The sequence below is a fragment of the Amblyraja radiata genome, chromosome 9, assembly GCF_010909765.2.
Source record: "Amblyraja radiata isolate CabotCenter1 chromosome 9, sAmbRad1.1.pri, whole genome shotgun sequence".
Classification (NCBI taxonomy): Eukaryota; Metazoa; Chordata; class Chondrichthyes; order Rajiformes; family Rajidae; genus Amblyraja; species Amblyraja radiata.
Window position 1 is genome coordinate 27555472 of NC_045964.1, and position 27177 is coordinate 27582648.

At 44.2% G+C, this 27177-nt stretch overlaps 1 protein-coding gene across 2 annotated transcripts in view; it reads right to left on the reverse strand.

Moving 5' to 3' along the window:
• Window positions 1-27177, reverse strand: part of spred1 (sprouty related EVH1 domain containing 1) — a 99192-nt gene that overhangs the window by 40820 nt on the left and 31195 nt on the right. For both annotated transcript variants that reach the window (XM_033026948.1, XM_033026947.1), the window contains exon 2: window positions 9385-9559. In XM_033026948.1, coding sequence (XP_032882839.1) covers window positions 9385-9559 — 175 coding nt within the window. The remainder of the gene's footprint in view (window positions 1-9384; window positions 9560-27177) is intronic.

Here is a 27177-nt window from a genome sequence, read left to right on the forward strand (position 1 = left end):
TTCATTCAATTACACAAAGCCTTAGGATATGCCAGAAGACTGGAGAGAATAAAACAAAGCGGTGCACCGCAAGATTAATATGGATGGAAAAAACTGCTGCAGGAAATAAAGGTAGTTAGGAAAATAAAAATGAAGGAAAAATTTGCACACATTTTCAACAGAAAAGTTCAAAAAATGAGCATTGGCCCTCAAGAAATTAAGACTGGAAAATGAACAATGGAAAATAAGGAGTTGACTCTATTGAGCCAAACATGGGTAAATTGAACTAGATTTGATGGGGCATCTCGGTGGCACCGTATCTATTCCCCTTATGATCTATAAGATCACCCATCATCCTCCTGTGCTCTAAGGAATAAACCCCTAAGCACACCCTGTAGCTCAGGCCCTCAAGTCCTGGCCACATCTTCATCAATCTCCTCTGTACTCCTTCCAACTTAACACCATCTTTTTTTACAGCGGGTGACCAAAACTGAACACAATACTCCATGTGCAGCTTCACCCATATTTTGTATAACTGTAACATGATGTTCACTTCTACAATCAATTCTCTTACTGATGATGGCCAATGTGCCAAAAGCTGCCTTCACTTTCCTATCTACCTTTGACGCTGCTTTCAGAGAACTATGTAGTTGTACTCCTGGATCCAATTGCTCTACAACTCACCCCAGGGCCTGTGAAGGTCCTGCCCTGGGTTGACTTCCCATAATGCAGCATATCACACTTATTTGAATTAAACTCCATTTGCCGTTCCTCTCCAAAGGAAATTAAGTGGCCTTCAACCTTGAAATAGATTTAGGGAAGTTAAAGATCAGTTATTGGCAGGATGACTGTATATGTAAGCAGAATGGTATAGCTAAAGTAATTAAATAAATTAGACAAAAATGGTCTGATTTTTTCCACTCAATTAGCAGACATGACCAGCATTGGCAGGACAATGATTTGAAGCCGGAAATCAATCAAGCAATGTAAAACAGAATAGAGAGTAGTCTCTCTTACCCTATCTTCCAACAGATTGAAAACTCTTGCTGGATTAAATAAATTAAAACCAGATTTTTGGGAACCAACCTCCCACAATATAGTAAAATGTTGCGATCAAAATAAACAATGTCTTAAAACACATGGAACACACACAGAAGCTTGGTATAAATGGATTAATCATATTGATTTATGCCGCAGGCTGTTGGTGAATTATTTGATCAAGTAAAATCTTGTTCAGAAATTCAATAATGAAATCAAACAATAGATTTCCAGAAAAAATTCTAGTGCAGACTGCAATAGGAGCTTAGAGTCATACAGCATGGAAACAGGCCCATCATCACAACCTGCCCACACTGAGCAACATGTCCCATCTGCAGAGCTGCCAGGTTCTGCCAGAGCATTTCAGTATTCTAGTACCTGAAAATAAGTACTTTGCTGAGAAAATAGTAAGATTAAACGAGAACTTACCAGTTTGAAGTTTGATCGTTATTTTATGAGGAGTACGTTGAGGGAATACGTGAAGAACCCCGCCAGGACGCATGCGTGTCATTCAAAGCAGCGGTGTGAAATCACAGATAACTGTAATGACTGAACATATTAAGATTAGAGAAGAAAATACCAGTTGAGTATATGATCAAGGGTGGGAGCGGAGGGCACGTATTCCCTCAACGTACTCCTCATAAAATAACGATCAAACTTCGAACTGGTAAGTTCTCGTTTAATCTTACTATTTTACTTCGGAGTCACGTGAGTGACTACGTGAAGATTTCAAAGCTCTGTGATTTCATGCCGTGGAAACGAGTCCATGCATCACATCTGCCTTAATTGACTGTGGGAGGAATTGTGTTAACATGTTTAGACATGAATCCAACATTGAAATCCATGATAAATTGTTAACAACAAATTATAGCCCCTATTTATGGGGTGAAATTATATTACAGAACTTAAAATTGGCTCTGCAAAGTTCCAGTTTAACTACTGGTTTGTGGTAGAATAGTTGGAACATTTTCCCCTGATCCATCCTGCTGTCTCGAGGATTTGGTTCATTGGTACATCCAACTCCATAGCTGCCGATGTAGCTGCAGCCCTGGTGGAATAAGATTTGAATATGTTAGTATCCACCCCAGCTGTTGTTAAAACCTGTTTCAGCCATCTGGAAATAGTTTGAACCAACACTTTTTTGTGGGTTGTTTGTGGCTGATTAGTAGTGCCATCTCATAGCCTCAGATGTTTTTGGTGTTCTCCATATATAACAATAATTGTCTTATTATACAGAGACGATATCTGTAGGGTAATCCCTAAATTCTATTTTGAGGCCTGATGATCCCGGTCTGTTCTGTTTGACTAATTCGTAATATGAAACGTTATATTCCTGTTGAAGAAGTCATATAGTCCAGCCTTAACTTATGTACAACTGTACCCTTAGTGCCGTGACCAAAGCCATCAGCATGACTGTTTTGCGCGTCAGTCTTTGCAGGGACAGAGCTGTTGCTGGAGACCAATTCCTTAGCAACGTTAGGGCAATACTCATATCCCATTTTAGAGAGTACCTGGTTCTTGGGGGATTGATATTAAAAATTCCCCTCATAAGTTTGGTTACCAGGGGTGAGTCCCAACATAATGACGCTCTGATCCTCGCCATAGATATGTTGAAAGGGCACTTCTGGCGCAGTTAATGGCACTGTAACTGAGCCCCTCATCATAATGGAGGCCTGCCAGGAATTCCAGAACACACGTTATGTTCATCGAACTGTAGGTGATGTTGTTTCTGTGACAATATATCTCCCATTTCCTGATGTATACCAGATATAGTTTTTTGGTGGACTGTCTGTGGCCCGCTGAGATAATGTTCAATGTTCGGTCCGCCAGTCCCAGTTGCAGTAGAGGTTTCTTTATACTCTACAAATTGATAGGTCTGTTGTTTTTAACATGGATGGGTTCCCCTGTTACGGGATGAACCAATAATCTGGTTGTTTCAGGATGGTGATACATGGTTAAAACCCATGTCGAGTATCACAGGGAACCATGGTTAAGTAGGCCAATCGGCACTACCAATTAACAGACGCTGAGTCTTGTTGTATTTTTCGTAATACCCGACTGATGATGCAGAAAAGGAGGGAATGCATAGATAAACAATTGCCCCCTCAATGCAGTGAAAAGCATCTGTCCCTGCTGTCCCAGGGTCTGGTTCCCAAGAAACACAGTTTGGTAACTGGTGATTAAGTCTTATTTTATTGAATTTGCGTGACCTGATGTCTGTCACTGAATTTTGGGTTACCTGGTAGGTAAGTAGCTGATATTCAAATATTTCTCTGGATACACCATTACCAAATTGTATTAGTCAGATTGTCACTCTGTAGTCTAACATGCTGGTGATTTATCCCAGAGCAGTACGACTTTAGGCCATAGAACACACCCCACATTTCCAGGTAGTTTATGCCCAGTGTCTGTGATAATGATGCCTCCTGTGCCTTTCATCTACCTCCACAGATGGAGATGGAAATTGGTAGTACCCCAACCAAGCGCACTGGCATCAGTTTGTAGCACCACTAAGGGTTTGTTGATAACGATAGGGTTGGAACAATGCTGAATGTTATCCCTCTACCATTTTAATTCCATAAGCTTTGATTGGTGGCTTATTGGTCTGTCGAAATGACCAGTATTAACTTTGAGTGTTTGTATTTTTGCCCTTTGTAGATTTTTGGTAATACAAAGGTCCAAATTGTGTGGCTGGAAAGGCAGACACTATATGCCAATTACCCTTGCTACCAATCTGATAGACGGTTCACTGATGTCAGTGGGGTTGTTGCAGGCCTCAGTTAAGACTGTAGCCTTGTCCTTTGGTAAAGTCACCGACATGTGAGCTGTCAATAGTGAACCCCAAATAATCCATTATGTTGGTAGGCGTTAGTTTAGATTTAACTGGATGGATGATAACCCCAGTTTTCACCCAATTGTATGGTGGCTATTACAGCTAGTTAGGCCAACTCCAAAGTTATGCCCACAATTAGTATGATCATATGATTATGTATTTGGTAGAGCTCTATACTGCCAGAGCTGCCCCATCCAGTTGAATTTTTTAAAATAACGTTTGTGATCAGTCCGTGTAGGCACTGAATAGTAAGCATCTTTTAGGTCGATGCTAGCCATGGAGTAGCCTTTGGAAATCAGTTCTTTAGCAGTTACCAGTTCCCATTTTGTACTGAATATATAGTACAATGTATTCAATTTGGTCAATTCGATGATGATGCGACTGTCACCATCTATTTTGTTTTTGGTAAAGATATAAGACACAAATTCCAGCCAATCGTGTGGGGTTTACCCATTACCCCTTTTGCACAATTCAATGGTATATCCCTGGATACTGCTTAGGATATAAGTGTCTGTAGTTGATATACACCATGTATCCAAAAGAGTGTAATCTCCCACCAATGTGTGTATTATCCACTCTTCCTATAATTTGTAAGGGACCAGACCCACCTACCTCCATTGTTACCAGTGGAAGTTTGCTTCTTCTGTGTGGTCTTCGTGGAGGTTGAGGCGCCGGTGTCTGGGTTTGTTTTTGGGTTGGGGGTTTGCGCATCTTCCAGGAAGGCCGGTCTGGGCTATGGTCTAAAAGACCGCTGTCCTGTATGCCCGGCCTTTGAGCTTTCACCAGCTTCTCTTGTTCTGCTGGTGGGTGCATAAGGGTGCTGTCTTTGGCTGTAGGAGATCCTTAATGTTGTCGCCTTTATGAGCCCCAGGGCTTTCCTAAGTCCTGCTCCGACATGTTTCCAGATGCTATTTCCACGACTGGAACATTCAGGGATACGCAGTTTCCTGGTCCCAAGTATTTTTGCAGTGGTGTCCATCGTGGTCTGGCTGTATGTATTTGGACACCATGACCAGTAGATTTTGCCTTCCTGCACCCCCTGCACACTTGTAGTTTTGTTCGTCAAAACCCCTCTTCAGGGTCAGCCCAGAATTGACCCCCCAGTACTCCCCTCTGACGAGGGAGATGCACTGTGCAGCCCTACGTAAGGTGCTGCTGTGGGCGTTTTTTATATCCCCACGGTGACTAGACTCCATCTCCTGGAGTCTGTCATGTTGGAGCTCTGCTCCATAATCCGCTCCAACCGGCTCCAGCGCTCAAAGTCGCTGGCCGCTCGCGGCTGCTCAAAGTCGGACTCATCAGTCAACGACTCTTTTGGTTTTCTTCCCCCGCCAGCTTTGTCGCAGCTCTGGTCGACTTCTTTGCCTTGTGCATGTTTCCCCCACCTGTAGAACAGTATGGGAACAATAAAGACCGCAGTATCACTTACCTGCAGGTCCAGGCTTAAAACTTGCCGTTATGGGGGAACGTCCTTCCACCCCTCCTCCTGCCGTTTTGACTTGTCAAAGCCAACGGCTCCGTTCTGTGTAGTCTCCCGCCCAGCCATGGTGTTTAATCTGGCCGGTGCGGGAGCGAAGTCAGGCACAGCTGTTCCCTTACGGGTGATTCCTGTGCCGCCTGCCATTGTATGCACAGCTCTCCATGTTTCCCCACCTGTGAAACAGTATGGGGAGAATAAAGACCGCAGTTTCACTTACCTGCAGGTCCAGGTTTAAACTGTCACTACGGGGGAACGTCGTTCCACCCCGCCTCCTGCCGTTTCGACTTGTCAAAGTCGACGGCCCCATTCTGAATAGTCTCCTGCCCGGCCGTGGTGTTCTGGCCGGCGCGGGACCAAAAGTCGGCACAGCTGATCCCACTTACGGGGCTTGTGCCTTCAGCTGCTGCTGGCTCCCGCAACTTCGCGGTCCTCCCCAGCCAGCTTCACTCGCAGTACTTGTGGACACTATTTTGTCCAGCTTCCCCCCCTGTGTAAAAACAGCGCGGGGACAAAAAACTACCGCAGAGTAAGTCACTTACCTGCAGGTCGCGGTTTCAAACTTACCGCTCACCCCCCGCCTGTCGTTTCGCAAGCGTGAAAGCGATATGACACGCATGCGTCCTGGCGAGGTTCTTCACGTAGTCACTCACGTGACTCCGAAGTAAAATCAGTATTTTTGCGCTGTGCCATTTTGCTGAATTTTTATTTTTATTTTTTATGTGCGGTCATACCCATGTAAGAGTACAAGAATACATAACTTGTTTATTGTGTATTTGTAATACAGTTTATTGTGTATTATATGTCATAGCTGCTTTCTTGCATCTCTCTCTCTCTCTCTCTCTCTCTCTCTCTCTCTCTCTCTCTCTCTCTCTGTGTTGGCTGCAGCCATCGTCTGCTTCAGCAAGGGAAGCTGGTCGGTGATTGGTCGCAACGCCCCTCGGAGACTGCGTCTGATTGGCCGCCGAGTGACCAGCGCATTATTTGAATGGACATAATGCCCTTGGAGACAGCGGCTGATTGGACCGGTTTGGAGGATTTGTTGATTGGACGGGAAATTTATGGGAAGCTGGTCGGTGATTGGATGCAACCCCCTTAGAGACAACGGTTGATTGGCCGCCAAATAATCGGGCACAAAAAATTGACAAATAGGAAAACAAAAAAATCTGAATTCCGATTTAAATCGGATGAATATCATGCCTGATCTGCAGTTCCTTCCTATTGAAGAAGAACCCTGGTCCGAAACAACTCCTAATCCATTCCCTCTACAGATGACGCCTAGCCCACTGTGTTCCTCCAGCACTCTGTGTTTTTTATTTAACTCTGAAATCGAAGATGGATCTAAAGCTGGAGCAACTCAGCGAGGCGGGCAGCGACTCTGGAGAGAAGGATTGGGTGACATTTCGGGTCGAGACTCTTCCTCAGACTGAACTGAACTCTCGTCGGTGAGACTACTTGTGATTGTCTGAAGAAGGGTCTCGACCCAAAACTCCACCCATTCCTCCTCCCCTAAGCCGCCGCCCGTCTCGCTGAGCCACCCCAGCCCCCCCTCCAGAGCCAAACAAAAAACACAGAGTGCTGGAGGAACTCAGCTGGCCAAGCGGCATCCGCGGAGGTTAAGGGACCAGGAGCCGCCCCGGGCCAGGGCTCCCCCCCCCCCCCAACAGGAAGGAACCGCAGATGCAGCCATTCCCGCAAAACACCAAATGATTCCGGGAATGCCGAGGCGAGAGAGGGAGCGAGAGAGACGAGATGGGGAGCTGGAGAGAGAGCGCGTGAGAGAGAGAGGGAGGGAGGGAGAGAGCGAAAGAGAGACACAGCAAGAGAGGGAGAGAGAGCGAGGAATGGAGGGAGAGAGAGAGGGGAGAGAGGGAGGGAGAGAGCGAGAAAGAACAAGAGACAAAGAGACCCCAACCCAAGCTCCGCAGCAGACTAACGCCCACAAAAACAATCACCCAGATCTTGAAACCCGAAACACAGATTTAATCTGTTACGATCTCCAGAGGTACAGCATGATCCCACACATCCCTGCATTTTCCAAGCAGCAAGATCCCAAGTCAACCCCACCAGACTACCTCCATTGGTGAGCGGCATGGCAACAAAACAGGAAGTCAGGCCGATCCCAGCCGCTCCCACCTGCCACGATTATCTATGGTCGATTTTGCGTTGTTAAATATGACTTTTAAAAAATCCGTATTTAACAACGTAAAAACCGTACATCCGTATTCTTAACGCATTTCCGTACAAAATACGGAAAATCCGTACTACTTGGCAGCTCTGCATCTGCAGTAGTCCCACCTGCCTATGTTTGGCCCATATCCCTCTAAACCTCTCATCAATGTACCTGTCTAAATGTTTCTTAAACGTTGCAATAGCTTGCCGTGAAACAAGGAGTGACAAAAGGAGATTTAATCACAATGGCAAAGCATACACCTCAGAAGAGCTTGATATAGTAAAAATTGTAAAAACCACTTCAGTCACACCTCAAAGCGACTAAATTATGATCCCTGAAGTACTTGCAGACTATTTTTAATTACTGTAATGACCAGCAGATCTCCTGTAGTTACTTAGTGAATCATTAGGCACACAGATATCATTAAGAAGAGAAACTACAATGGCAGAAAGAGCAAGAAGAAACAAGTAATACTTGCAGGAAGTATACAGTACATGCATGCACATGACTGCAGACATACAAATTTGCTTGGGTATCTGCAATGGTTTGGTAGCTTTAATCAGCGGTGGGTAATTCGCCTTACAACACAAAACCTTTACTTAATCTGCAATATACAACCAAGTAGATGATATAATATTGTCCTGAGTGCATGTAGTTCCATCGACCAGAGAAGTTCCCAGAATCAAGGGCAAATCAACCCATGAGAATGGCACCCCATTTGCCACTTTAAATACTCATTACCTCCATCACCAAACACAATGACTGCAGTGTACACAGTCTGTACAATGCCTACACTATTTCAACAAGAACTTCTAACACTAAAGACAAGTCTCCAAAGCAATCTCTGGAGGATTCCCAATTGTATGCCATGTTGAGCTGGAAACATATAGGTCTTTCCCACGTTACGCCTTCACCGAGAAATATTCATATGCCAAACTGTTCGTAACCAGAACTGTTCGTAAGTCAGAAGTGAATACAAACAGCGTATGGGAGAGGATCACAGCTGCTGGCATATCTGTCCCACTGGTCTCCCAAATGCTTGCTGGTATGTACAGGCTGACAATAAGTCGGCTGTTCGTAACCTGGGGAGGACCTGCATCACTGTTCTTTCATTGTTGCTGCGGCTAAAGGCTAAATTCCCTTTCCCTCACTACAGCACGCTCCTTCATTAGGAAGGCGGCAATAATTCACCACCTTCATAAGAGCAATTGGGCAATGCTCAGAAAATCAAAAAAATGAATGAATGAAAAATGATGATGGCCACATGATGAGGAAAATAGGTTTAGAGACTGGTGGTTATTTTACAGAAAGTCACCACATTTTCTGGACAGATGTTTAGTTGGCAGACTGGCTGTTTATTGAGAAGCTATGACATTCCTATTTTTTCAGAGATGGAGGGAAGTATGATCCTGGCTTGCTGAATTATCAAGGGAGAAAACAATCATGCAAGAAATTGAAGAGGCTGTTTACAGTACACTGCACCACCGTATCATGTAGATTGAAATACCACAATTCAGGTATTTGATAGCAAGGACAACACTAGAATTTTTTTTTCCATTTTTACTCAAACTTGAATATCACATACAACCTTGTTATTTTATTGAAATTCTACAAAAGTTGTGTATTTTTATAAGATGATGAACTATAACTTAACAGGCTATTTGTAAAAGAACAGGGGGTAAATGGAATTACATGACAGCACAACATACACACACATTCTATTCATATAGGCAAAAATGCTCCAATCACACAAAAATGAAGTTTGGATTACAGCAATTTTATTTCTTCCCTAGGCAATGTGATGCTGTTAATAAACAGTTAAACATTGGAAATTATGGCTTCAACACATCACTACAAATAGAAATAAAAATATATATTTCCTACCGCTTTGTCCCGGAGCCTTTCCCCATGGATAAGAAAATCATCACAAGCACAGTCATCCAGATGAACTTTAAAAACAGTGACACAGCTGAGGCCGCCCCCTCCCAGTGGCACCCAACCTCCACTCGAGTCATCACGGGTCATCACCACTGCTCGCACGCGTGCAAAGTAACTATCGCTGCAAAGAAAAAGAACATATATTAGGTTAATCTCAGCAAATCCATTTTCCTATCCCCACCTACATTTTCTTCCCAGATTGTACAATTTTTACAATCAAAGTTATTTGCACTAAAATCTCCATAAATACAGAATACAGTTTTGCACCGTGTCAGGGAAGGACCCGAAGAACAATTACTCTTAAGCATCCAAACAGGACTTCCTTAGAGAAACATGACTGAAACCAGAATATTGGCAGAATGGGGGATTACCATGTTGCTCAAGGAAAAACCAAGATCTATTTCCAGTAATTACTAAATACATATTTAAATTAAGATGGAGATGCTGGGATGTCCAAATAGATTCAAAGAGTCAGCGCTCAGTCAGACAGCACGGGAACAAACCCTTCAGCCCAACTCACCATGGCGACCAAGATACACAGTCCCATTTGCCCACATTTGAGACACATCCCTCTAATCCATTCCTGTCCAGGCACCTGAACAAATGTTCTTTGTACCTGCCTCAACCAGTTCCTCGGGAGCTCATTCCATAAACTCGCCACCTTGTGTGAAAAAATTGCTCCTCAAAACCCTTTTAAATGTTTCCTCTTTTACCTTAAACCCATGCCCTTAAATTGTTGATTCCCCTATTCTGGGGAAAAGACTGTACATTCAAAGATAGACACAAAATGCTGGAGTAACTCAGCGGGGCAGGCAGCATCTCGGGAGAGAAGGAATGGGTGATGTTTCGGGTCGAGACTCTTCTTCAGACTGATGTCAGGGGAGTGGTAGGTACATAGATAAGGACATGTATAGATAAGGAAGCGTAATGTGTGAAAACAGGACGAAGGGAATGAGGATCAAGGAAAATGTAGAAAAGATTGTTAGTTGGGAGAAGGTAACTGCAAAGCAAACAGAGATAAAATGTAGTTAGAGACAGTAAGACTGGTCGGAGAACTGGGAAGGGGGAGGGGATGGAGTAGAGCGAGGGAAAGCAAGTGTTACTTGAAATTAGAGAAGTAATGTTCATACCACTGGGGTGTAAGCTGCCCAAGCGAAATTTGAGGTGCTGTCCCTCCAATTTGCACTTGGCTTCACTCTGACAATGGAGGAGGCCCAGGACAAAATGGTCAGAATGGGAGGGGGAATTAAAATGTTTAGCAACTGGGAGATCAGATAGATTTAGGCGGACTGAGCGGAGGTGTTCAGCGAAACAATCTCCGAGCCTGTGCTTGGTTTTGTCGATATACAGGAGTCCACACCTGGAACAGTGGATAAGGTTGGAGGAGGTGCAAGTGAACCTCTGCCTCACCGGAAAAGACTGCTAAGGTCCTTGGACAGAGTGGAGGGGGGAGGTATAGGGACAGGTGTTGCATCTCCTGTAGTTGCAGGGGAAAGCACCTGGGGAGGGGGAGGTTTGGGGGACGAGTTGACCAGGGAGTTGCAGAGCAAACGGTCCCTGCGGAAAGGGGTGGAGATGAGAGGATGTGGCCAGTAGTAAGATCCCGTTGGAGGTGGCGAAGATATTGGAGGATTATGTGCTGTATGCGACAGCTGATGGGGTGGAAGGTGAGGACAAGGGGGACTATGTCCTTGTTACGAATGGGGGGAGGGGAAGCAAGAGCGGAGCTGCGGGATATCAAGAAGACCCTACTGAAGGCCTAATTTATAATGGAACAGGGGAATAGTGTCTATAAGATCACGTCTCAGTCTCCTGCACTACAAGGAATAAAGTCCTATCCTACCCAACCACCCCCATTAGTTCAGGCCTTCGTGTCATGACAACATACTCGCAAATCTTCTCTGCATTCTTGAGCAAAACACAAAGTGCTGGAGTAACTCTGCGTGTCAGGCAGCATCTCTGGAGGTCATGGATACTCGACGTTTGGGTCGGGAAAATGAAACATTACCTATCCCTACCGAATTACATTTTATTTTCAGTTTAATGACATCTTTCCTGTAGCAAGGTGACCAAATGTAAAACAGTACTCCAAATGCGGTCTCATCAAACTTCGTTTACAACTGCAAATAACATCCCAACTTTTATGTGCAATTCTCTGCCTGATCAAGGCCATTGCGCCAAAAGCCTTCTTCACCACCCTATCTACTTGATGATGTTATCTACGTGTCTATCTTATGTTAGATAGTTATGTAAACCTAGCTCTGATATCTGTACAATTTAGATAAGTGGTATTCATATATAACTGAAAAAGGATAAGAAATAATATTTCTAAATCTCATATAGTGCATTCAGAAAGTATTCAGCCTCCTTCACATTCCACATTTTGTTACGTTACAGCCTTATCTAAAATGGATTAAATTCATTTTTTTTCTCATCAATCTACACACAATACCCCATAATAAAAAAGTGAAAACCGGTGTTTAGGAATTTTTGCAAAGTAATTAAGAAGAAATAACTGAAATATCACATTTACATAAGTATTCAGACCATTTACTCAGTACTTTGTTGAGGCACATTTGGCAGCGATTACAGCCTCAAGTCTTCTTGTGTTTGACGCCACAAGCTTGGCACATCTGTATTTAGGTAATTTCTCCCATTCTTCTCTGCAGATCCTCTCAAGCTCTGTCAGGTTGGATGGGGAGCGTCAATGCATAGCTATTTTCAGGTCCCTCCAGAGGTGTTCGATCGGGTTCAAGTCCGGGCTCTGGCTGGGCCACTACAGGACATTCACAGACTTGTCACGAAGCCACTCTTGCATTGTCTTGGCTGTGTGGTTAGGGTCAGTGTCCTGTTGGAAGGTGAACCTCCGCCCCAGTCTGAGGTCCAGACGCTCTGGAGCAGGTTTTCACCAAGGATCTCTCTGTACTTTGCTCCGTTCATCTTTCCCTCGATCCTGACTAGTCTCCCAGTTCCTGCCACTGAAAAACATCCCTACAGCATGATGCTGCCACCACCATGCTTCACCGTAGGTATGGTATTGGTCAGGTGATGAGCGGTGCCTGGTTTCCTCCAGACGTGACGCTTGGCATTCAGGCCAAAGAGTTCAACGGAGGCCACTGTGCTCTTCGAGACCTGTAATGCTGCAGAAATTGTTTTATACCCTTCACAAGATCTGTCTCGACACAATCCTGTTTCGGAGGTCTACGGACATTTCCTTTGTCTTCATGGCTAGGTTTTTCAGATTCAGATTCAAACTTTATTGTCATTGTGCAGTGTACAAGTACAGAGGCAACGAAATGCAGTTAGCATCTCACCCAGAAGTGCGAACACAGAATAATGGAACAGTTAAATATATATATACTAGACTATGTGGGACCCGTTGGGTCCCATGTTCACACGGGAGGGCTGGTCCCCCGACGCAATATTCCACCTCTCCACCAATTCCAATATTGGTGGCCAGTGCGGGGGCTTTCTGGAGTGCTGGTATGGGTTCTTGGGGTGGCAGCTCAGTCCCTCAAGCCTGATCTGCTGGCAGCTCACTCACGGCTGGTGGGCTGGCAGTTGATTCATTACTATTCCTTGAAATTCCATTTCAAGCAGGGTGCAAGGCCACCAAATTCAAATCCATGTTCCTACCATTTCAAGCAGGGTGCAAGGCCACCAAATTCAAGTGCAGTTTCTTACCACTATGAGCAGGGTGCAAGGCCACCGAATTCAAGTGCAGTTTCCAACCACTTCAAGCAGGGTGCAAGACACCGAATTCAAGTGCAGTTTCATACCACTTCAAGCTGGATCCAAGGCCACCAAATTCAAGTGCAGTTTCATACCACTTTCAGCAGGGTGCAAGGCCACCAAATTCAGTGCAGTTTCATACCACTTCAAGCAGGATGCAAGGCCGCCAAATTCAAGTGCAGTTTCATTCCACTTCAAGCAGGGTCGAAGGCCACCAAATGCAAATGCAGCTTCATACCATTTCATGCAGAGTGAAACCACTATAAAACCACACCAAACTCACAGTTCAGTAGACATTCAGTGTGTTCAGTTGATTCACAGCTCAGACAGTCATAACCTCTCCCTCCCCCATCATGCAGAGACTCAGCCACACCCACACTTCCGTATTTTATAACCCCTCCCCCTCCCACCGGAAAAGGTGAGGCTTTCAGGGCGTGATTGACACGAGAGAGATTCTCAACTTTTTTAAACACTATAAACACTTTTATTTTTCATTGGTGGGAAGAATTCTCTGCATCTGCTCAGCGGAGGGGGGACTGAGTAAGATGGCCAGAAATCACAGCCGTAAGTGGTAGCGTTTCATCTAAAATCAATATACAGTGCAAACAGGAAGTAAGTGCATTTGCAGTAGTGCCTTTCAACTTCAAGCCAAAGCCCCCAAGCCACCATTTGCAGTAAGTAGTGCCTTTCAACTTCAAACAAATCACCCGCCACCATTTGCAGTAAGTAGTGCCTTTCAACTTCAAGCCAAAGTTCCCAAGCCACCATTTGCAGTAAGTAGTGCCTTTCAACTTCAAGCCAAAGCACCCGCCACCATTTGCCGTAAGTAGTGCCTTTCAACTTCAAGCCAAAGCACACAAGCCATCATTTGCAGTAAGTAGTGCCTTTCAACCTCAAGCCAAAGCACCCAAGCCACCATATACAGTAAGTAGTGCCTTTCAACTTCAAGCAAACCACCCAAGCCACCATTTGCAGTAAGTAGTGCCTTTCAACTTCAAGCCAAAGCACCCAAGCCACCATTTGCAGTAAGTAGTGACTTTCAACTTCAAGCCAAAGCACCCAAGCCAACATTTGCAGTATGTAGTGCCTTTCAACATCAAGCCAAAGCACCCAAGCCACCATTTGCAGTAAGTAGTGCCTTTCAACTTCAAGCCAAAGCACCCGCCACCATTTGCAGTAAGTAGTGCCTTTCAACTCATGCCACCATTTGCAATAAGTAGTGCCTTTCAACTTCAAGCCAAAGCACCCAAGCCACCATGTGCATTAAGTAGTGCCTTTCAACTTCAAGCAAACCATCCAAGCCTCCATTTGCAGTAAGTAGTGCCTTTCAACTTTAAAACAAAGCTCCCAAGCCACCATTTGCAGTAAGTAGTGCCTTTCAACTTCAAGCCAAAGCATCCAAACAACCATTTGCAGGCAGTGCCTTTTTACTTCAAACAAACCATATTTTCATTTTCAAACCACATTAAGGGTACTCACAGTTGTGTAGACATTTGTTCAGTGTTATTCAGAGCTCATAGAGACATGACCCTTGGCTTCATCCATCTTGCAGAGACTGAGGCACACCACTTCCTGGTTTTATAGTCCCTCCCCCTCCCTCCAGCAAGTGCAGCAGAGAGAATGGTGATTTTTTTAAACTTCAAGCCAAAGCCCCCAAAGCACCCAAGCCACCATTTGCAGTAAGTAGTGCCTTTCAACTTCAAGCCAAAGCACACAAGCCACCATTTGCAGTAAGTAGTGCCTTTCAACTTCATGCCACCATTTGCAGTAAGTAGTGCCTTTCAACTTCAAGCCAAAGCACCCGCCACCATTTGCAGTAAGAAGTGCCTTTCAACTTCAAGCCAATTCACCCGCCACCATTTGCAGTAATTAGTGCCTTTCAACTTCAAGCCAAAGCACCCAAGCCACCATGTGCAGTAAGTAGTGCCTTTCAACTTCAAACAAATCACCCGCCACCATTTGCAGTAAGTAGTGCCTTTCAACCTCAAGCCAAAGCTCCCAAGCCACATTTTGCAGTAAGTAGTGCCTTTCAACTTCAAGCCAAAGCACCCGCCACCATTTGCAGTAAGAAGTGCCTTTCAACTTCAAGCCAATTCACCCGCAACCATTTGCAGCCATTAGTGCCTTTCAACTTCAAGCCAAAGCACCGAAGCCACCATGTGCAGTAAGTAGTGCCTTTCAACGTCAAGCCGAAGCTCCCAAACCACCATTTGCAGTAAGTAGTGTCTTTCAACGTCAAGCCAAAACACCCAAGCCACCATTTGCAGTAAGTAGTGCCTTTCAACTTCAAGCCAAAGCACCCAAGTCACCATTTAAAGTAAGTAATGCCTTTCAACTTCAAGCCAAAGCACCCAAGCCACCATTTGCAGTAAGTAGTGCCTTTCAACTTCATGGCACCATTTGCAGTAAGTAGTGCCTTTCAACTTCAAGCCAAAGCACGCGCCACCATTTGCAGTAAGTAGTACCTTTCAACTCCAAGCCAATTCACCCGCCACCATTTGCAGTAAGTAGTGCCTTTCAACTTCAAGCCAAAGCACCCAAGCCACCATTTGCAGTAAGTAGTGCCTTTCAACTTCAAGCCAAAGCACCCAAGCCACGATTTGCAGTAAGTAGTGCCTTTCAACTTCAAGCCAAAAGCGGTCAAGATCAGAGATTTAGTAATATAGATGTATATACAGTAGTAGTGCAATTTTCGGGGGATAGGGGGGGTGGGGGAAGATCAATCACTGGGGGAAGGAGTGTCCGGTGGGGGGGGGGTGGGGGTTGATGACTGGCAATCACCAAGGTACAGAGTTAAGTAGGGTAACAGCCACAGGGAAGAAGCCGTTCCTGAACCTGCTGGTCCGGCAACGGAGAGAGCTGTAGCGCCACCCTGATGGGAGGAGGGTAAACAGTCTGTGGTTAGGGTGAGAGCAGTCCTTGACAATGCTGCGCGCCCTTCACAGACATCGCTTGCTCTCGACTGACTCATTGGAGGGGAGTGAGGAACCGGTGATGCGTTGGGCAGTTTTCACCACCCTCCTTGGTCTTCTTGGTGTTAAGGGCCAGGTTGTTGTCAGCGCACCATGCTGCTAGGAGCTGGACCTTCTCCCTATAGGCCGACTCATAATTGTCGCTGATGAGGCCTATCACTGTTGTATCAACTGCATACTTGATGATGAAGTTAGTACCATGTCGTAGGTGAAGAGGGAGTAGAGGAGAGGGCTCAGCACACAGCCCTGTGGAACGCTGGTGTTCAGGGTGAGGGTTGAAGAGGTGTGGTTGTCTAACCTAACAGACTGGGGTCTGTTGGTTAGAAAGTCCAGTATCCAGTTGCAGAGGGAGGGGTCGATGCCCAGGTCGATGAGTATTGTGATCAGTTTGGAGGGGATAATGGAGTTAAATGCTGAGCTAAAGTCGATGAACAGCATTCTCACGTAGGTGTCTCTGTTGTCGAGGTGGGAGAGGGCGGAGTGAAGTGCCGTGGAGATGGCATCCTCCGTACTCCTGTTCTTGCGGTAGGCGAACTGATAGGGGTCCAGTGTGGAGTGCATACCGCTTGGAGTGCATACTGTCGTTGTGTCCTTGGGCAAGACGCTTCACCCACCTTTGCCTGTGTGTGAATGTGTGTGAGTGATTGGTGGTGGTCGGAGGGGCCGTAGGCGCAGAATGGCAGCCACGCTTCCGTCAGTCTGCCCCAGGGCAGCTGTGGCTACAGAAGTAGCTTACCACCACCGAGTGTGACTGAGGAGTGAATGAATAATGCGATGTAAAGCGCCTTGAGTATTAGAAAGGCGCTATATAAATCCCATCCATTATTATTATTATTAGTGTGGGAGGTAGGCAGCCTTTGAGGTGTGCCAGGACCAGCCTCTCGAATCACTTAGTGATGATGGGAGTAAGTGCAACTGGGCGGAAGTCGTTGAGGCTTGCCGCATTGGAGTGTTTTGGCACCGGCACGATGGAGGTGGTTTTAAGGCACGTGGGGACAACTGCTTGGGCAAGTGACAGGTTGAAGATGTCAGTCCAGACGTCTGTCAGCTGCGCAGCACAGGCTCTGAAGACGCGCCCGGGGATGCCGTCAGGGCCAGCAGCCTTTCATGCATTAATCCTGCTCAGTGCCGCATACACGTCGATGCGGAGCTGGTGATCAGCAGGAAGCACAGTCTTGATGGCCATCTCTTGATTGTCCCTGTCAAAGTGGCCATAAAAGTGGTTAAGCTCCTCAAGGAAGGAGGTGTTGCTGGATGTGGGGGTGGTGTTGGTGGGTTTATAGTCCGTGATGGCCTGGATGCCTTGCCACATGCTTCGGGGGTCGGAGTTGTTCTTGAAGTGCTCCTCGATCCTCTTTGCAATCCCCTCCAAGCTGGTTACCAAGCTCACGGATCTGGGTCTCTGAGCTTCCCTCTGCAATTGGATCCTCGGCTTCCTCATCCACAGACCACAGTCTGTCCGTATTGGTGGAAGTATGTCATCCTCGATAACAATCAGCAAGGGAGCACCTCAAGGCTGCGTGCTCAGCCTCCCTACTGTACTCACTCTATACTCATGATTGTTTAGCCGGACATAGTGCGAACTCCATCATCAAGTTCGCCGATGACACCACTTTTGTTGGACGAATCACAGATGGTGATGAGTCAGAGTATAGAAGTAGAGTAGAGATCGACCGATTGACCAAATGGTGCCAGCACAATAACTTAGCTCTCAACACCAGCAAAACCAAGGAACTGATTGTGGACTTTGGAAGGAGTAGGATAGGGACCCATAATTCCGTTTATATCAATGGAACGATGGTGGAAAGGGTAAAAAACATCAAATTGCTGGGCGTGCATATTTCCAAAGATCTTTCCTGGTGCCAGCACACTAATGCAATTATAAAGAAGACAAATCAGCTCCTCTACTTCCTGAGAAGATTACAGAGTCAGTATGTCAAGGAAAGACTCTCTCGAACTTCTACTGGTGCACAGTAGAGAGCATGCTGACTGGCTGCATCGTGCCTGGTACGGCAATTTGAACGTCCAGGAGCGGAAAAGAATGCAGAAAGTTGTGACCACTGCCCAGTCCATCATCAGCTCTGACTTCCCCAACATCGAAGGGATCTATTGCAGTCGCTGCCTCAAAAAGGCAGCCAACATCATCAAGGACCCACACCATCCTGGCCACACACTCATCTCTCCGTTGCCATCGGGAAGAAGGTACAGGAGCCTGAAATCTGTAACATCCAGGTTCAGGAATAGCTACTTCCCCACAGCCATCAGGCTATTAACGATATCAAATAAGCTCTGAACAATAACAGTCTCTTATTACTCTTGCACTTTATCCGTTTATTTATTGTGTATATATGGTCTATAGACACACTGAACTTTATCTCCCATTCTGTATTATGTTTACATATTCTGTTGTGCTGCAGCAAGTAAGAATTTCATTGTCCTATCTAGGACACATGACAATAAAACTCTCTTGACTTAACTGGAGGTGGAGGGGAAATGGCAATGTATCTTCTCTGTATGCCCCCTCCTGGCTTTTAATTTCTGCCAGGTTTTGGTCCAAATCATTTTTAATCCAAGCTGTGTCTTCTCAATCAAAGATTTAATTTTTACACTTACAAAGGTGAATGTTTAGTGAAAATTGCACTATCAAATACTTTTCTGAACATTACAATCAGATCTAAAACAAAGTGAAGGAAAAATTATTTTTCCACAAGTATTCATATGTTAATGTGCTCACATTGAGGTGATAGAAGCATCATTTTGTCATTATCCAATATTATTACAGCAAAATCATGATCGACTCAAAACAATTGCCATTTGGATTATTGATTTGGAAATTAAATGTTATTATCTCAACCCATGAAACATTTTCAGTTGCCTAGCCACAGAATAAATCATCCTTTCAAAAACACAAACTTTCTCTATAGAAAATAGGAGGGTCATTAGCTAGTTGATTATAAACAAATCCTTTTACTATTTTTTACTGCCGTGATTATGAGTGTTTTGCAGTATTGTAACACTGCATGGGTACAAGGGTTTGTCTGCTACTTCTAAATCAAAACTGCTCCAACATAAAAAATTTCTCAAAGATTGTAGGTCAACCACTACAAAAATTGTATCTATCATCCTACCTTAAAAACATACTAAGGATAAACAAACATACATACTAAGGATAAACATCCTTTAACAAGGATGGCCAATAACATTTCCTCTGACACCAACCACATTCTGAATAGTGAGTACAATTTGTTACCATCAAACCGGAGATATAGGGTTCCAAAATTTAATAAGGTTAGAATGTGAGGCTCTTTTGTGCGCCAGTCAATCCTTGAACTAAACACGGCGCTTAATCCCAGATCAAACGTACGCTGACGGGCCATAAATGTGGTCTTCTGTTACTGTAATGTCTTGTCGAATGTAGGTATTTTAGGATCTTGTCTTGATATCTTGTCTTCTTTCACCCCTCTTGTCTTTTTTGTGATGCTGTAAATGGAGCTTCTGTGATGCAAAACAAATTTCAGACTTGCTCTGACAATAAAGTTTTATCGTATCGTTAATAACAAGTTGGCTTGCGTATGAGACACTCTTGCACCTTGCTCCTTATTGAAGAACAAAATCTAACCAGGTGAAGTGATCAATTCAATTATGAAAAGCTGTTTTACTTGGCAAGTGACTTAATATTCAACTTTCATTTACAAAAGCAAACCGACAGTAAGGTAAAATGTCTGGAGATAAAATTGCTAAAATTAAATGAAGCCCTCAAATGCATGGAACGAGGAAGGCAGAAATGTTTAGAATTACATTTCATGAACATTGATTTTCTTCCGCAATCCCTGCCGCACTACCAATATTACTGAGAAGACTTCTGCATGCCATTTGTCCCTGAACCAACAGCATTCAAAAGAAATGACTTGGTCATCATCTTACAACTGTTAGGACCTTTGCACAAATTTAGTTCTTCAGTTCAAATATGATCCCAATGACTACATATTAAAATGTATCTTTTTGTCTTAACATACTTTGGAATGAAATGGAAGGCATCTTGCAAATATAAATATTTCTTTTTTTAACTAATTTCATCTTAATTTATCTTTTCCTGAAAGTGTACTTTAAATATTACTGGTATTTACAAGTGATCCACCATCTGTATTTGTTCAGCAAGGATAAAATCAAGCACTCGATGCTACTAATGACACTAACCAATAAATAACCAGGTTTTTTATTTTGTAGGTAACTCGTTTCTTCCTTCTAATGTATTGTGCTGTGCTCAAAGAGTGAGCAATACCACAATTAAACCATGTACATTTAAATGAATTGTTTCAAATTACAGCAAGAACCAGGAAACCAATGCCAAATCAATCACACCAAAAGGTAAGGGTAATCATCTTTCAAGCACTGTCTAAAAGCCGATTTTCCCTTACCAGCTCTCTGGCCAAAAGTCAATCCAAGCATGTGAAGGTCACATCATGAATTTATGTGCTTTTAGCATTTCCAGTAAATCAAGTACTAGAGCATAATAATTGCATTGCTATTTCAATGTTGTACCAAGGTTTATTGACAAAACCATAACATTCAATCATGCAATTCACTTAAAGCAAGACTCCAGTCTGAAAAGACTGGACTCTTTCCCAACCATCCCTCTCCAATCACCACTTCACACCCAATTACCCACACCCTCCGTGCTGCACAACATCACTTCTCCATCATCAACAATAAAAATAGAGGAGGTGGAGAGGCTTTTCAGAAGACAGAAAAGCCAGAAATCTCCAGGACCGGACAATGTTTCCCCCTCAACTCTCAAGCTCTGTGCCGAACACCTGGCACTGGCCTTCACAGACATTTTCAACCAATCCCTGCAAACCTGTACTGTCCCTCTCTGCTTCAAAGTCTCCACTATTGTCCCTGTACCCAAAAAGGCAAGGATTACTGGTCTTAATGACAACAGGCCTGTCCCACTGACCTCTGTGGTCATGACGATCCTTGAAAGGCTTAAGGTGGCCAAGCTGAAAAATATCACAAATCCCCTGCTGGTTTGCATATCGGGCCAATAGATCTGTGGATGACGCAGTCAACCTGGGCCTGCACTTCATGCTCCAGCACACAGACCGCCAGGGGACCTATGCAAGGATTTTGTTTGTTGATTTTAGCTCTGCATTCAACGCCATTGTGCCAGAGCTACTACACTCCAAACTTTCTGAGTTGACTGTGCCTGAACCCCTCTGTCGGTGGATCACCAGCTTCCTGACAGACAGAAAGCAGCATGTGAGGCTGGGAAGAACATCTCAGACCCACAGACCCTCAGCATAGGAGCAAGGCTGCGTACTCTCCTCTCTCTACACCAATGACCTCACCTCCACTGACTCCTCTGTCAAGCTTCTCAAGTTTGCGGACGACACAACCCCGATTGGACTGATCCAGGATGGGGAGGAATCTGCCTACAGACAGGAAGTGACACAGCTGGATTCCTGGTGCCATCGCAACAACCTGGAGCTCAATGCTCTTAAGACAGTGGAATTGATTGACGACTTTAGGAGAGCTCCCCCTCCCCTCACCCCACTCACCATAAACAACACCACAGTCACATATGTGGTCTTTTAAGTTCCGGGGAACCATCATCTCCAAGGACCTGAAATGGGGGGGCCACCATCGACTTCACAGTCAAAAAGACACAACAGAGGATGTACTTCCTGCAGCAGCTGAGGAAGCACAATCTGCCACAGGCAATGATGGTCCAATGATGACCACCAGGGGCGCCGGGGCAGTGGCTGCCCTGCCGGCAGTCTGTTCATCTGTTCACTCTTTGTTATTTTTTAGTTATCACATTCTCCAGGCTCTGCAGCCTACCATCGATGTAGCTGGAAGCCTCCTCGGACTGTTGTGAGCCCCACACCGGGGGGCGTGGACTTAACATCGGAGCTGATCCCTTGCCTGGGATCGCTCCCACAGCGACCACCAACACCAAGGGCTTACAGTCTCGGGTGAGGCAGAGCAGGGAGCTCCAACGTCGCGGAATGTTCGACCAGCCCCGACGCGAGGTTCGATCGCCCGGTGCGGGGAAGCACAATTTACCACAGGCAATGAAGGTCCAATTCTATACGGCCATCATAGAGTCTGTTCTCACCTTCTCCATCATGGTCTGGTTTGGCTCAGCCACCGGGCACGACACCCGGAGGCTGCAGCCAATCGTCCGATCACCTGAGAAGGTTATTGGCTGCAACCTTCCCTCCATTGACGAACTGTACACTGCAAGGGCCAGGAAGCGAATGGGTAAGATCATCTCTGACCCCTCTCACCCTGGCCACAAACTCTTTGAATCACTTCCCTCTGGAAGGCGACTCCGGACTGTCAAAGCTGCCACAGCCAGACATAAAAACAGCTTTTTTTCCCCACAAGTAGTAGCTCTACTCAATAACCAAAAATCTGTAGCCTCCTTTTGCTCTGGTATTTCATTTAATTCACCTGCTTAATCAATAATGTTTTATTATTAATGTTTAATGCTTTATGTATCATTCTTAACTGTTAATGTATGTCATGTTGTCACTTGTGAGCGGAGCACCAAGGCAAATTTCTTGTATGTGAATACTTGGCCAATAAACTTATTCACATTGTTCATTTGCAGTGATGTCTGGAAAAGCTGTGGGAAGATTTAATTATTCATATTACAGACAATTGTTGGTCCTTTCACAACAGCACAGCATAGGAACAGGCCCTTCAGCCCATGATATCTATGTTGACCACAATGCCAATTTAAACGAATGGCGTTGGCCTGAACATGGTCTACATCACATATTTTCAACTGATCTGTATCTTGTTAAAGCCTTTGACAATCTTCCTCTCTATCCACAACTCAATAATTGTTGTGTTGTCTGCAAACGTACTTATCAGCCCACTAGAAAGCATTTTATCAGGATGCATCACATCATGGTTTGGGAACAGCTCCATTCGAGACCACAAGAAATTGCAAAGAGTTGTGGACACAGCCAGACCATCATACAAACCAACCTTCCTTCCATTGACTCTATCTACATTTCACGCTGCCTCAGCAAAGCCACCAACAAAATTAAGGATGAGTCTCACCCCGGTCATTCCCTCTTCTCCCCTCTCCCACCAGGTAAGAGGTAGAGAAATGTGAAAACACATACCTCAGGAACAGGTTGTTCCCTGCTGTTATCAGGGAACTGAACCATCTGAAGGATGGTACCAGTGGATGAGGAGCACGAGATGCAGCAAAGAGCTCAAAAAGAAACGATATGCCAAGCGACTATCAGTCAGTTAGTGAAGCAAAATCAATAATCCAATCTCAATTTAAATGTCACTTGGAAATGTTTTTGAATTAATGGAAACTAGCAAAAAAACACTTGCTGATGCTGGAAATCTGAAATTTGTTTAGTAATACAGCATGAACAGGTCCTTCAGTCCACCCAGTCTGTGCCAACCAACTATTACTGGTACACTAGTTCCGTCCTATACACAAGGGACAATTTACTGAAGCAACTTAACCTACAAACCTACATGTGTTTGGAATGTGGGAAGAAACCGGAGCATCCAGAGGAAACCTAGGTCACATTGGTCACATTGAGAACAAAGAAATTCTATACAGACAGCACCTGTAGTCAGGATCAAACCCGGGTCTCTCTAAGGTTGCAACTGCGCACTGTGCCTCCTTTTAAAACAAGCAATTTTGGAAATACTCAAGTCAGGCAGCATCTCTGGTGAGAAAAACAGAATTGATGTTTCAGGTTGATGACCTTACTTTGGAACCAGGAAAGGTTAGAGGACAAACATATTTTAAGGAATGGAGAGAACAAGTGAATGTCTTTAAGATGAAGATAGACACAAAAAGCTGGAGTAACTCAGTGGGCCAGGCAGCATCTCTGGGGAGAAGGAATGGGTGCCATTTTGGGTCGAGACCCTTATTCAGACTAGTTAGTTTCCTGTATATCCACATCTGAGTGTCTTTGGCAGGTTGCAGACCAAGAAAGACAAGATTGTGGCAGTGCCAGTTAAGAGAGAATTATAAAAGTTTGTTAATTGCAACTGGTCTGTCTGGGGAGACATAAAAAGAAGATAGATGGCAACAAAAAAATCAAGAACATTCTCACATCTCACATTATTTACTTTTCCACATTAATCAGCTGAAATAAATAAGCTTTCATTCAGCCTGTCCCACCGAGTACTTTACAGATGAAATTGTGTTTAATTTGAATGTGATGGAAGATCTTGATGAAGTTACAGAGAGCTGGTGAGGGGATTTGGACCTTCAATCATCATCATCATCGTTGAAAACATCATCGGGCACAGTGCCTTACAATGCTATGTACGACAGTGATCGTAACTTCTACTGAAGTGTGGATAGCTGTTGGCTCTCTTGGAGTTCATCCGCCCTTTGACAGGTCTTGTTTTTGATCCTGCTGGAGGTCCACAGCCCCCTCCTCACCTGACAAACCAGGTGGGGGAGACGGTTTAATCGCCGACTATCCGACCATGGAGCAGGTAGCACGGGATTACATGGTACCCGTCGCGGGGGGAACTCCCCCCGACCTGACAGGATGACATTTGATAAAATGTCATATAATAGGCTTTTCAATAGGGATAAAGTTCATGCATTAATAGTCATAGTGGCAGCATGGATGAGAAAATGTCCAAGTTACAAAAGTAGTTGTATGTTCGATTTGGAACATATAAAGCAGCTTCTCCAGAAGACTTTGCGGGGACCTTGGCTTCCGCTGATATTTATTAATGACATGGATGTGTATATACAGGAAACTAATTCAAAACATTCAGTCAACACCAAACTTGGAAGTATAGTAAACAATGCAGTTTAGTAAAAATTGTAATACACTTCCAGACAACAGATAATCTTGTGGAATGACCACATAAGGCAAATGAACAATGCAAAAAGAGGACATTTAATGGGACAAACAGGGAGAGAACAGTATAATATAAAGAACACAACTCGAAAGGGAATTGTTCCACAGGAACAGAGAGATGTTGTGTATATTACAATCTTTCAAATGTGTTTGAGTAGTTTGACAAGTGGTTAAAAAAAACATATGTAATCCTGGGCTTCACAGAAGTTCTGTGTATAAAAACAGAAATCATGAGCCATCTTTATAAAGCACTGGCTCAGTCACAACTAGAGTACGGTTTCTAATTCTGGACAATGTACTTTTAGAAGGATGTGAAGACGAAAACAGGGGCTGTTCTCCACGAGCAGGAATTTTTCCCAATTGATAATCATCAGGGTTCTAATTACAGTAGATAGAAAAAAAATTCCCATTAGTAAAAGGATAGAGAAACACAGATTTAAATTGGCTGGGTAAATAACTAACAGCTGCACTAGGAAACTACTTACTAAACAATTGAGGTGAGTGGCTAACATATAAAATGGCTCTGCAAGGTTAGAGATGGATTAAATTGTGGCTTTTGAAAAAGAACTATGCAAAAGAAATGCATAGAGCGCCATGGGGAACGGCAGGGGAGTAGACTAACTACATTGTTTTATGAGTCAGCTAGGATAGACTAGGACAAAATTACCTCCTTCTGTGCTAATACCATTCTATTATTATGGCATTCTGTACCAACCTGGAAAGGTTCATTTTTGACACAACACTTCATAAAGAATCCCAGCCTCCATTTTAATTTAATATATGCATTCATACCTAGCCGTACATTTCTCTCCACATTCTAGTCTTTCACTGGTGTGCTTTCCCCATTCCCTTATGTTAATGATATTTAACAATTAGGTCCTTTCTTTCTAGAATATACATTCCATTAATGTTTATAATCCTAACTGGAAATTGGGCAAGCAGAAGGAAACTATCAGATAGAATGCATTAATCAAATGCTACCCACACATCATCTAGCCCTGTAGCAGAGTTTGATCTTCAGTAACCTTGTACTCCCCTGCTATTGGATCAGGACCCAGCTCTGTCAAGTCTGTACAGCGATTGTTATGCAATTGCTTGCTATCCCACGTTAAAATACATCATCCACAGGGAACGCCAATTCAACAACTCCCCTGGAGCTGATCAAGTGCATCCTAGGACAATGTAGAAAGCTCGGTCAGAAATTGCAGACCCACTGGCAGAGATATTTGTACCATCCATAGCCAATGGTGAGGTGCCAAAAGAGTTAATGCTGTGTCTCTATTTAAGAAAGGCTGCATGGAAAAGCCTGGGAACTACAGACCAATGAGCCTTACGTCATTGTCATTAGCATAAGTCATTAGCGGGGATTCTGAGAGATAATATCTACATGCATTTTGAAGGACAAGATTAATTAAGGATATTGGGCATGGGAAATCATGCCTCATTAACTTGAATGGCTTAAAGGTAGGACGTTGGTGGACAGGTTTTTTTTTTTTCAGACAGTAAGCTTGTAACAATTGGTGTACCCAAGGTGCAGTGCTGGTTGCACTGTTGTTTGATATTAACAAGTTGGATGTGAATGTCCATGACATGGTCAGTAAATTTACAGATGCCATTAAAATTGATGTTGTCGTAGACAGTGAAGGTTATCTAGGATTATAATGGATCTTGAACAACAGAGCCTATGGGCCAAGGATTGGTAGATGGAATTAAATCAAGTAAATGCAAGGTGTTGCAGCTTGGTAGATCAAACCAGGAAAGAATTTATACAGTAAATCGTAGAGGATTATTGTGGATTAGATAGACCTATTTCTATGAAGATGGCAACACAAGTAAACAGGGTGGTGAAGGAGGCATTCTGCACGCTTGCCTTCATCGGTCAGGGTATTGAGTACAGGAATTAGGATGTCGGTAAGCCACATTTGGAGTATTGTATACAGTTCTGGCCGCCTTGCTATTGAAAGGATGTAATTAAATTGGAAAGGGTGCAACAAAATTTCCCCTCATTTCTGATCATTCTGTCACTCAATTTAAAATACCTCAATTAAGCCTTGCCAGCCCGCCATTTCCCCATCATTCAAGTTAAACAAATTATTGATCCCGCCACATTGTTTTGAAAGATTGTACAACATTTGCAGTCCAATAATCCTCTGACAACATTCCACAGC